The sequence below is a fragment of the Oryx dammah genome, unplaced genomic scaffold (genome assembly GCF_014754425.2).
Source record: "Oryx dammah isolate SB20612 unplaced genomic scaffold, SCBI_Odam_1.1 HiC_scaffold_2, whole genome shotgun sequence".
Classification (NCBI taxonomy): Eukaryota; Metazoa; Chordata; class Mammalia; order Artiodactyla; family Bovidae; genus Oryx; species Oryx dammah.
The window spans coordinates 77,885,959-77,899,267 of NW_024070186.1; the positions used below are offsets into that span (position 1 = coordinate 77,885,959).

The window sequence follows — 13,309 nt, forward strand, 5'->3', positions numbered from 1 at the left end:
TAATCCATTCAGGCAAGGATCCTCTGTAGATGCTAAAATCATTGGATAAAAGGTTTGTGATGAGCAGAATATTAGCAGAATCTCAAAATGTCACTTCGCGGATCATATATTGATTTAAAAGGGAAGAAGGCACTTTTGCAGTGAAGACATTTGGTAGACAGTACCTTAACCAAGTCATCAAACTTGTCATCACTAAATGGCCAAATGGCATCATGAACTTCCTGATGTAATGCAATGGAAGGGTATAGCATCATGCACAGAATATTCCTGACAAACTTGTGTAATCTGAATCTGATCATCAGACAAAGCCAGATTGATAAACTTTTTACAAGTCACCTGGCCAGAATTCTTTACGCAAAATCAGTTTCATGAAAGACAAACATAAGCTGGGACCTGTTCTAAATTAAAAGAGAATAAAAAGACATATCACTTAAATGTATGATCGTTGATTAGGTTCTGGATGGCAGTGAACAGCAATCAATAAAAGGACATAGTGGGACTTCTGATAAAATGTGAGCATTCTGATGAAATGTGGGTCTGAGAATGGTATTGAAAAATTAGTTCTTCAGACATGTTAAGCTAAAGTAAATGGAAGGGAAGTTCCTGCACCTTCTTTCAAACAGTTAAACTACAATAACAAGAAAGCAGCTATATTTGTTATTGGAGAGAGGCAAAATATTGACCACTTTTGAATTTGGGTATCTGGGTAAAGGCCGTGTGTATGGAGTTCATGTTACTACTTGTTCAACTTTTCTATGAGTTATTTTTTTTAAATAAAAATGATTGTATGTAAAGAGTAAGTATATAAATAAATATAAATGAAAGCTCTTTCATGACTCGACTGCTGGTGTGTAGTGACCCATATGGCTTCACATGCTATGCATTTTGGTTCTGGACTCTATTTTAAAAAATATTTCTGTGTACTTATAGTGAGAGAGTCATCACCCTGTAGTTCTACTTGGAACTAAGAATTATGACTTTCTCAATTATAATAAGCCCCTATTGTGATTTGGTGAGCTTTTATTAATATCATATGCATATTTGTTGAATTAATGAAGTTAAGTATCTTACAGAAAATAATATCCAAAAATGGCTTGTTCATGTGAATTTTATAGCTGTTAATAAAAAGTCATAGTAATTGTACCCTATCTCTCCTCCTCTCATCCTATCTTCAGAGGCCAATCACCACCTCTTCATACGTATAACCTGGCCGTCCCTTGCCTCAGCTGCAAAACCTCTCTCTCACTTTCTGTCCTGGGACTTTCCTTATATCAGTGTGCTTCTTTGGACAGGTAGGAGCAAGTTTTTAACCCTCTAGATGATTCTAACCCAATGGAGAACTAGAGTCAGAGGGTAAATATTCTTTCATTCTCTAGGAGGGAAAATCTGAGGCTTATTTCATGGAACTCCTTAGAGTGCTCCCAGGATAATGTAGCCCTAGTTGTCCATATTGGTGACTAGTCCAATTATGCACCTTTGAAATGGCTTTTCCTCCTTTCTTTCTTAAATTATTCAGTCATTCAGGACTGTTTTTTTTTTTTTTGAGGGGGAATTGATTCCCCAAACCAATGACCTGCACCCAGCTTTTGTCTCAAGCTTTGTTTTTGGCAGAACCTAGCCTAAGACAGTGAAATCTCTCTGTTGTTGAAGAATGTAAGAATCGTTATTATTAAAGTGACCACTTTATAGGTCGCCTTGTGGTATCTAGAAAAAGTGTTAGGCAAAGAGGCAGGAGATTCCTCTTTATTGTTACTTGGCTTCAGGCAAGTCATTCAACCATCAGGTGACTGGTAAGGCTACAGTGACAGGGAGTTAAGGAGAAGACATGTAGGTAAGTGAGTAGGATTCCATTAGCTGGTTATAGAACTGTGTCCTACTGTGTAGTGTTAAATGTTGAGAGTAATGAAGTAGTTTCTGGGTCTAAAGGTGCTGTGGTGGTAGATGAAGCACCAAGACAAGGACTGGTGGTGGGACTTGTGCAGGACTTCAGTTATTTGAACTGAGACATTAAGTAGAGAGTCGGCAATGAGAAAGAAGCCCATCCTAGTCCGTAACGGGAATTGCAGTATAGGAACAGAGCTCTTATCAGAAGGCCGGGTGGGGCAGCTAGGGAAGTCTTAGGTGAAAAATCTCACAGCTTTAGTCTGGATAGTGTTCTGTGGCGTCATGAGAAATGAGAAACTGACAATGGGGAGCAGTCCCAATTCAGAGGGAAGAGAGAATGAATCTTACGTGCTCAGGCTGGTTGGACACTGTAATTACTCATTTCATTGCATTGCTCAGCATAATTCTGTAACTTTTGAGACTCCATGGTATCCAGTACTTAAGGTGTGGGCAGTTGCCACGCCATCTGCTACAGTAAAGTACAGATGCTGAAGACCTGATTAAGTCCTGTCTCTTTGCTGATACCCCAAGGGAATACTTAATGAATGATGCTCCCTTTAAGAAGAAGAATAATTAGCAATAACTATATTATTCATATTAATTTATGGTTACTGGCTGCTATAATTATTGCTATTTATGAAAAATCATTATAATTATAGTACTTTACAATTTAAAGAGTGTTTTTCCCATCCATTTTCTTATCTGAGTCTTGTAACGTCCCTCTGGCTTAGGTCAGGCAGGTAATCTTCTCCTACTTTTATAGATGAGGATACTGTGGCCCAAGGGAGAATTTAACTAGCCTCCAACCCACCACCCATATCAATATTTTGTGCTGTCCATGAGTTTATGGAAATACAGTGATCGAATTTCATGTTAATAATATTGTTTTTAGCTGCATATAAGAGAATCAGATTCACGCAGTTCTCAGTTGCCTTCCGTAACAGTAATGTCCTACCTTTCCTTGTACCAGAATCCATTGCCGGGATGTTCACATGAATTTTAAATTTTGAGAGACTGCTGCCTTAATACTACAGTATTTCATAGTTACTCACTGAGGTAAAGATGAGATCACCTCTGATAGAGGGATTCACTCCTTGAAAACATCTGGTCCTAGGACAGAGATGTACTGGCCTTAGAGAGTTGGGTCACACTGGAGATTCAGACACTGAGAAACATAAACATCCTGTCATTACAGTGTTTGTCCTTTCTGGCTATAGCAAGGGGGCTAAGGAAAGTCTCTCAATTTTCACAAGAAGGACCTTCCAGTCTGGGTTCTAAGCTGTGAAAAACACAAACACACACACAGTCATCCTGTGTGTGCAGTCACCTTTTGCTTCCTTTCATATTCATTGATCCTGCTGTGCTTCTAGCTGATTTGACTCAAAAGATGCTGATACAGGAAAGGTTACTGGCTGGACCTATGGCAGAGTCTGCCATTACTTATTCATTGATTTACTCCAATTATTTATTGAACATGAACATGGATCAGACTCTGAGCAAGATTCTGGAGAAGTGATGAGGAGGGAAACAGACAAATTCCTTGTCCTCATGAAGTGTACATTCTCCTGGGGAGACTGATGATAGACTCTTTGTGACCCTTTGGACTGTAACTCACCAGATCCCTCTGCCCAAGGGAGCTTTCAGGCAAGAATACTGAAGTGTGTTGCCATTTCCTTTCCCAGGGAATTTCCCTAACCCAGGGATCAATCCCACATGTCCTGTGTCTCTTGCATTGCAAGCAGATTTGTTACCCATTGAGCTGTCTGGGAAAGCACAAGACAAACATGCATAAAAGTTAATGTTAGATGGTGATGGATAGTATAAGAAATGTAAACAAAACAGATTGAAGGGATAAAGTGCCATAGAGGGGTCATGGGGCTTCCCTGATGGCTCAGATGGTAAAGAATCTTCCTATAATGCAGGAGACCCAGGTTTGATCCCTGGGTTTGGAAGATCCCTTGGAGAAGGGAATGGTTACCCACTCCAGAATTCTTGTCTGGAGAATTCCATGGACGCTGGTTACAGTCCATGGGGTCACAGGGAGTTATTCATAACTGAGCAACTAACACTATCAGAGGGATCATACAAATATATTCAGAATGAGAAGATGATTAAAAGATTGTTTTAGATTTTCTGATTAAAAAGTACCCATAGATAGTATGAGAAAATTTTTGAAGAGATTACAGTTGAAAATTTCCCCATCATGGAAAAGGAAATAGTCAATCAAGTCCAGGAGGTGCAAAGAGTCCCATACAGGATAAACCCAAGGAGAAACATGCCCAGACACATACTAATCAAACTAACAAAGACTAAACACAAAGAAAGAATAGTAAAAGCAGCAAGGGAAAAGCAACAAGTAACATACAAGGGAAATCCCCTATATTTAACAGCTGATCTTTCAGCAGAAACTCCGCAGGCCAGAAGGGAATGGAAGGATACATTTAAAATTCTGAAAGGGAAAAAAATCTACAACCTATATTACTGTACCCAGAAAGGATCTCATTCAAAATTGATGGAGAAATAAACAGCTTTTCAGAAAAGCAAAAGTTAAGAGAATTCAGTACCACCAAACCAGCTTTGAAACAAATGTTGTTGTTGTAAGTCAATCAGTCATGTCCAAAAGGTATTTATATAGCCAAAAAATACAAAAGAAGAAAAAGATCTACAAAATCAACCCCAAATTATTAAGAAAATGGCAATAGGAATATGCACATCAATAATTACTTTAAATATAAATAGATTAAATGCTCCAGTGAAAAGACACAGACTGGCAAACAAGACCCATATATATGCTGTCTATAAGAAACCCACTTCAGACCTAAAGACACATATAGACTGAAAGTGAGAGGACGGGAAAAATATATTCCATGCAAATGGGAAGCAAAAGAAAGCTGGAGTAGCAATCCTCATATCAGACAGTTAAGTTCAGTTCAGTTGCTCAGTCATGTCCGACTCTTTGCAACCCCATGAATCGCAGCAAGCCAGGCCTCCCTGTCCATTACAAACTCCCGGAGTTCACTCAGACTCACATCCATTGAGTCAGTGATGCCATCCAACCATCTCATCCTCGGTCGTCCCCTTCTCCTCCTGCCTCCAATCCTTCCCAGCATCAGAGTCTTTTCCAATGAGTCAACTCTTCGCATGAGGTGGCCAAAGTACTAGAGTTTCAGCTTTAGCATCATTCCTTCCAAAGAAATCCCAGGGCTGATCTCCTTCAGAATGGACTGGTTGGATCTCCTTGCAGTCCAAGGGACTCTCAAGAGTCTTCTCCAACACCACAGTTCAAAAGCATCAATTCTTTGGCGCTCAGCTTTCTTCACAGTCCAATTCTCACATCCATACATGACCACTGGAAAAACCATATCCTTGACTAGACGGACCTTTGTTGGCAAAGTAATGTCTCTGCTTTTGAATATGCTCTCTAGGTTGGTCATAACTTTTCTTCCAAGGAGTAAGCGTCTTTTAATTTCATGGCTGCAGTCACCATCTGCAGTGATTTTGGAGCCCAAGAAAATAAAGTCTGACACTGTTTCCACTGTTTCCCCATCTATTTCCCATGAAGTGATGGGACCAGATGCCATGATCTTCATTTTCTGAATGTTGAACTTTAAGCCAACTTTTTACTCTCCACTTTTACTTTCATGAAGAGGCTTTTTAGTTCCTCTTCACTTTCTGCCATAAGGGTGGTGTCATCTGCATATCTGAGGTGATTGATATTTCTCCCGGCAATCTTGATTCCAGCTTGTGCTTCTTCCAGCCCAGCATTTCTCATGATGTACTCTGCATATAAGTTAAATAAGCGGGGTGACAATATACAGCCTTGACGTACTCGTTTTCCTATTTGGAACCAGTCTGTTGTTCCATGTCCAGTTCCTACTGTTGCTTCCTGACCTGCATATAGATTTTTCAAGAGGCAGGTCAGGTGGTCTGGTATTCCCATCTCTTTCAAAATTTTCCACAGTTTATTGTGATCCACACAGTCAAAGGCTTTGGCATATCAGACAAAATAGACCTTAAAATAAAGAAGATTATAAGAGATAAGGAAGGACGCCGCATAAAGATCAAGGGATCAATCCAAGAGGAAAACATAACAATTGTAAATATCTACGGACCCTACATTGGAGCACCTCAGTACATAGGATAAACACTAACAGACATGAAAGGAGAAATTGACAGTAACACAATAATAGTAGGAGACTTTAACACCCCACTCATATCAATGGACAGATCATCAAAACAGAAAATTAAGAAGGAAACACACGTCTTAAATGATACATTGGATGAGATGGATATCATTGATATCTTCAAGACATTCCATCCAAATGCAGAAGAATACATACACCTTCTTATCAAGTGCACATAGAATATTCTCTAGGATAGACCACATCTTGGGTCATGAATTAAACCTCAGTAAACTTAAGAAAATTGAAATCATATCAAGCATCTTCTCCGACCACAAATTTGTGAGACTAGATATCAATTACTGAAAAAAACTGTAAGAAAAACAAACACAGGGAGATTAAACAATACGTTCGTAAATAACCAGCAGGTTACTGAAGAAATCAAAAGGGAAATCAGGAAATTTCTAGAAACAAATGACAATGGAAACACGACAACTCAAAATCTATGGGATGCAGCAAAAGCAGTTCTAAGCCAACGTTTAATAGCAATAGAGTCCTACCTTGAGAAACAAGAAAAACATTGAATAGACAACCTAACTTTACACCTAAAACAACTGTAAAAAGAAGGACAAAAACCCCCAAAATTAGTAGAAGGAAAGAAATCATGAAGATTTGAGCAGAAATAAATGAAAAAGAAATGAAAGAAACAATAGTAAAAAACTAAAATAGTAAAAACTACAAGCTGGCTCTTTGAGAAGATAAAATTGACAAACCTTTAGCCAGACTCGTCAAGAAATAAAAAAGAGAAGAATCAAATCAACAAAATCAGAAATGAGAAAGGAGAGTTTACAACAGACAGTGCAGAAATACAAAGGATTATAAGAGACTATTATGAAAAACTATATGGCAATAAAATGGATAATCTGAATGAAATGGACAGATTCTTAGAAAAGTTCAACCTTCTAAAACTGAACCAGGAAGAAATAGATAGTATGAACAACCCAATAATAAGCACTGAAATTGAAGCTGTGATAAAAAAATCTTCCAAAAAACAAAAGCCCAGGACCAGATGGCTTCATAGGAGAATTCTATCAAACATTTAGAAGAGCTAATGCCTATCCTCCTAAAACTCAAAAATTTGCAGAAGAAGGAACACTTCCAAACTCATTCTGTGAGGCCAACGCCACCCTGATACCAAAACCAGACAAAGATGACACAAAAAAGAAAACTACAGGCCAGTATGACTGGTGAACATAGATGCAAAAATCCTCAACAAAATTTTAGCAAACAGAATTCAGCAACACATCAAAAAGCTCATACGCCATGATCAAGTTGGGTTTATTCCAGGGATGCAAGGATTCTTCAATATATGCAAATCAATCAATGTGATACACCATATTAACAAATTGAAAGATAAAAACCATATGATAATCTCAATAGATGCGGAAAAAGGCTTTGGTAAAATTCAGCACTTATTTATGATTGAAACTTTTTGAAAAATGGGCATAGAGGGAATCTACCTCAACGTAGTAAAGGCCATATATGATAAGCCTACATCTAACATTATTCTCAATGGTGAAAAACTGAAAGCATTCCCCCTAAGATCAGGAATAAGACAAGAAAGGGTGTCCACTTTCACCACTATTATTCAACATAGTTCTGGAAGCCCTAGCTACAGCCATTAGAGAAGAACAAGAAATAGAAGGAATCCAGATCAGGAAAGAAGAAGTGAAGCTCTCACTGTTTGCAGATGACATGATTCTGTACATAGAAAACCCTAAAGATAGTGTCAGAGAATTACTAGAGCAAATCAGTGAATTTAGCAAAGTTGCAGGATATAAAATCAATACACAGAAATCACTTGCATTTCTATACACTAACAGTGAAAAATCAGAAAGAGAAATTAAGGAGTCAATCCCATTCACCCTTGCAACAAAAGAATAAAATATCTAGGAATAAACTTACAAAGGATACTAAAGAACTGTACACAGAAAATTATGACACAAATGAAGGAAATCAAAGATGACATAAACAGATGGAGATAGATCTGATCTAAACGGATAGATCAGGCCCTGAAAAATTAACTCTTGCTGGCTAAATTCACAAGATACTGACTAATACACCAAATCTCATTTGTGCTGTTTTATACAGAGAATTAAATAAGTTTAAGGACTTAGGGAAGGTGGTTTGTGGAGCAAGCTACTAGGAGAAAAGAAACTAGCGGTCTTAATAGGAAATACCATTATGCTGTCAGATTCACAAAGATAAATTTACTTAGATAATTATAAGATTTAAGCACTATCTTGTCAGGTGACCCTAATTTTTGTTGTTGCTGAGGATACTCTGGTTTCTTGGCTTTTTCTTCTAAACACTTCAAGACACTATACTGATATTTAACTTCCTTAGACAAGTTCTGTAGAGTTGATTCAATTACACTAACTTCTTATTATTTCATTCCTAATGGGCCTTACTGCAGATTCACTTTGATTTCTTGATGGAGTCTTAAGAGACATTCCCATCACATGTCTGTGATCATTATAACATTGTTATCTTAAAAGATTATTTCAGGTCACCCTGTTTCCAAATCCTAGGGCTACCCTTTTATTTCCTTTGTATTTCACTCTTTTATCTTCCCTGGTGGCTCAGAGGGTAAAGAGCCTGCCTGCAAGGTGGAAGACCTGGGTTTGATCCCTGGGTCAGGAAGATCCCCTGGAGAAGGAAATGGCAACCCACTCCGGTACCCTTCCCTGGAAAATCCCATGGACAGAGAAGCCTGGTGCAGGCTACAGTCCATGGGGTCACAAAGAGTCGGACATGACTGAGCGACTTCACTTTCACTTTCACTCTTTATTTCCTTGCCTTAAACTCTAGGCAAACTTCTTGTTTTTCCCAAGCCTGTTCCCACTTTCTGTGCAGGCCGTTATGGTGGTGTTACTGCCCTCTGCTCACTTCTCGTGGATTCTGAATGCAAGCAGCAGTCAGTGCTCCTGCTAACATGGAGCATTGACATGAAATTCATAGATCCTGTGCTTCATAATCACTGGTCATTGCCACATGCTTCTTCTCCAGCCCCTTGGCTACACCCCGGGCAGTCTTACTCTAGTTCATCATTTAGGGATATCTCTTCGGGCTTGCCGTCCCTCTCTGACATAGACACACCTAATCCACTGATCCCTCACCAATTCCTCTTCCTGGACTTGAAGTCTCTCCTTGCCTTTTCCTGCTTCAACTAAAATCCCATCCTTTTATACGGTGGCTTCTTTTCTTTCCTTTTTTTAAAATTTTTGGCTGAGCTGGGTCTTTGTTGCTGCAAGTGGGCATTCTCTTGTTGAGGTGAACAGGGACTACTCTCCAGCTGTGGCAAGCTGGGGCTACTCACGGTTGTTGTGGTGCTCAGGCTTCTCGCCGTGTGGCTTCTCTTGTTGCGGAGCATGGGCATGCAAGCGTGTGGGCCATGGGCTTAGTTGCCCTGTGGCACGTGGGGTCTTCCTGGATCAGGGGTTGAACCCGTGTCCCCTGCATTGGCAGGTGGATTCTTAACCACTGCAGCACCAGGGAAGTGCTATACTGTGGTTTCTGAACACAGAATTTGTATCACCTCTCTGGCTGGATCTACTCCTTGAGGGCAGGTATGGAGGCAGTTACTTCCTTTAACTTGCGTATGCATCAAAGAAAAGATCCTGTAAATAAGAGTATGACTTTGGGAAAATCTTCTCATATATTCCAGTTGTCTTATTTGTCAAAGTTGTCTTATTTGTCAAATACTCTAGCCTACCTCAAAAATTTTATAAAAGCTAACTAAATATATGAAGTGGTAAAAAGCTTAGACAAAGTCACTTTGTCCTTGAGAAATTTGAACCCAGACTGAAATGGATGGAAACCGGAAATTTCCACCTTTAATGTAAATATGTTGCTTCTCGCAGGGAAATCCTGGAGGCAAGACCCTTGAGGAGAGACGCTCCAGCCTGGATGCTGAGATTGACTCACTGACTAGCATCTTGGCTGATCTGGAGTGCAGCTCCCCCTATAAGCCTCGGCCCCCACAGGTAAGAGCTAGCTGTGAATATTAGCCACGGATAATCTGCAATTACCTGAAAGCACAAGCTGCTTTCTTTTTTGATTTTCTCAGAGTCGATGGTCTAAGTTATCTTTTTAATATCTACATGTGTCAGTCAACAGAAATTTCTTTAACTGATTTGATTAGTATTTTCTCTAAAATAGCACCACAGCATCCTACCCATTTATAAGTTAAATCTTCTTATGCCATTGCCCTGCTCCTTTTCTGGCTTAGCCTCGGTGGATATTTTGTTATATGTTAGTAGAATCTTCAGAGATATGATTTAGCATGGCTGTCTTAAGGTCAGGGTGAAAACTACATCTTTTCTCAGAAGTTCCTTACATCAAATACATTGAGACACCTCCCTTTTTCAGTTGTTGTAAGTAATGCTGCACAGGACATGTTCATGTATATTTTCTTTGGAGCTATTTACCTGACTCAAAGTGGGATTTCTACATTGGGGATTATGACTACTTCTTATTTTTCTTTCCATGGATACTGAATAGCTTATATTAGTACCAACAGTTTGAATATATCAGTTTCTCCCCAGTTGTAATAGCATTTGGTACAGCAATTAATGTATTTTTCTTTTTAATAAATTTTTTTTAAAAACTGAAGGATAATTGCTTTACAGAATTTTGTTGTTTTCTGTCAAATGAATCAACCATAGGTATACATATGAATCAACATGAATCAACCATAGGTATACATATGTCCCCTCCCTCTTGAACCTCCAATTTTTTTTTCTAATGCAAGCGGTGTCTTGTTATTAGTTCTTCTTTGCATCCCCTGGCTTCCTTTGGAGTGTGGCTATTTTTCTTCAGCTTTCTTTATTATCTGCATTTCGGAAGCTGACCTTGCACTGCTGGTGGTCATTCCATGCCTACCTCCAGTCTCGAGAAAGTAATGGTAAATTAATTTCAGAGCTTCTGAGCCCTCTTAAGACAGCCAGCTGTACTCTTCATGCAGACCTTGGACTCAAACTGTTGTCACTGTGTTACGTTTGCTTGACCTTCAGGCCTCCAGTTCTCCAGTAGCATCTCCAATATTCACAGTGATTCCTTTCACAAATGAAAATCCGGTCCTGCTTCTCTGCTGTCAGTCATTTCAACACAGTACTGAGTAAGGTGCTTTCCTCGTTAGACGTGCGCCAACTGCCTTTTCTAGACATATAATGGGACTGTCAGTTATGTGGGGGCACAAGGCAGCACACACTATTGCTGAGTTCTTCCTTAGTTGCCATCACTGTTGGCTTCACTTGGCCTGTTGGTGGTGAAAATGCACTTTGTTTCTATAAACACGTGCTGAGCTGCAGACAGGTGGCACCTGCTGTGGTCTTTTGGGGGAACTATTAGAAGAAGGAAAGAGGTTGGTTAAAAGGAATAAAAATAGGACCAAATGGTCCTCTTTCAGGAACCCATAATAAGTTCAACAGTGGCAGATATATCGAAGAGCAAGGAAAAGCCTGAGATATTCTTTTAAAGGTGGCAACATCTGAAGAGGTTATTCCAAATAGTCTCATGTTCTGCTGAGGGATGGAGGGGTAGTGATGTTGGAGGCGAGAGGGGAGAGCAACCTGAGCCACAAAGAAGGAAGGTCCAGGCTGCATTCAGAGAACTGCAAGCTGCCTAGTGATTGCAGATGAGGCCACTGAAAGCTTCAAGTGGACTACAAGCCTGGGAGTTCTCCTGCTCACAGCCCATGGACATGTTTGAGTGCCAGATGAAGATTTTGGCTTGTCTTATAAATAATGGGGGATAGTTGAAGGCTTCCAAGTAGAGAAAATCTACAGTTCATCCTGAAGAAGGAACATAGGAAATAAGACACTGTTTCTCATGTGACTGATCAGTGTCTCTTGAGTATGGCTTTTTTGTAAAAAGAAAAACACTCAGAGAAAAATCTCAATATGATCTAGAACTTGAAAATCAAACACAGGTCTAATTTCAAGGTCCAGCTGTGCTCACATTGTAGTCATGTGTCCTCAGGCCACTTACCTATTGAGTTTTAGTTTCCTCATCCACAAGCATCTATGTCTCAGAGTTGAGATAGCTTTGTTTCACTCCAGTGTGAAGAGATATGAAAGTACTTTATAATCAGTAAAGCACTGTTCAAATATCAGTGATTATGAGTTTGTGTGCACAGTGAGATTGCACAAACAAAATGTGGCTGCTGAATAAACCCATTAAAATGCAGAGGTAAATTGGAGGCATGTGTAGACAGTCTTAAAGAATGTAGGCTATGTTAAGAAAACCCTCTAATCTGAATCTCCCCAGTATATATTAGGGTATGAGAATTTAGGAGGAAAAAACAAGATTAAGCAAAAGTCCTATTTAAAAAAGAGAAGGCATATATATGTATTAATGCACAAAATGGATGAGTCCAGTGGCAAAGTCAGTGGCCTTGCCATTGTGTAAAGTGGGCTTGAGGTATTTGCTTGTGTGGAATTGGAAACATGCTTAACATCAAACAACATTTAGAAACTTAGGAGTAAGCAAGGCTAGCTGGAGAACATTTCTGAGACTTGGGCCCATCCTCTTGCATCTTTCTAGAGTGAGAGGTACAAGCTATTGGTTATAAGATAGACTCAAGGATATGCTGTACAACACAGGAAATATAGCTAATATTTTGTAATAACTGTAAATAACTGTAAATACCTTTAAAAACTGTATGAAAGTTAAAAATTAAAAAAGTTATTAATGGTAACTCAAGTAGAACAGGTTGAGAATTCCACTTTTCATGTGTCTGTTCCATTCAGAAGTTAAACAGCAATCCATTCTAACTTCTTTATTGTAATTTACGAAAGCAAAAGTTAAGTGGGAGAAACAGCTCATTCTTCTGAATTATTTTTACTCTGGTGGAACTGAATTAGATACGTTAGTATTTATTGGTTAACATAATTATATACTGTGAGAACAATAATCACACACTTAAAATATTAAAAATATGTGCCAGAAGAAGATGGTGTCTGCAGTAGACTGTGTTGTGTTGTAATTAAAAGGTACTTGAACAGTCCTCAAAATGTAGACTGTTAATGGCCAACTTTGATGTTTCCATTTTTGATCCAAAGCTAATTGCAAAACCTGTTAAATCACTGACAACTTAAAGTAGGCTAGTAGGTCTGTGAGTTTTCATGATTCAATCATGAGTTGTGTGCTTTACTGAACCCACCTTTCCTGAATCACCTTTGCAAGGCTGCATTGACTCATGGATAGAGGATAAAATGATCATATAGGTAGAGTGTTTGTAC

General features: G+C 39.0%; 1 protein-coding gene across 1 annotated transcript in view; it reads left to right on the forward strand.

Moving 5' to 3' along the window:
- LOC120872594 (LIM domain containing preferred translocation partner in lipoma) overlaps nucleotides 1–13,309 on the forward strand; it is a 741,069-nt gene that overhangs the window by 351,595 nt on the left and 376,165 nt on the right. The window contains exon 6 of the mRNA XM_040253102.1: nucleotides 9,929–10,051. Within this exon, the coding sequence (XP_040109036.1) occupies nucleotides 9,929–10,051 (123 nt within the window). The remainder of the gene's footprint in view (nucleotides 1–9,928; nucleotides 10,052–13,309) is intronic.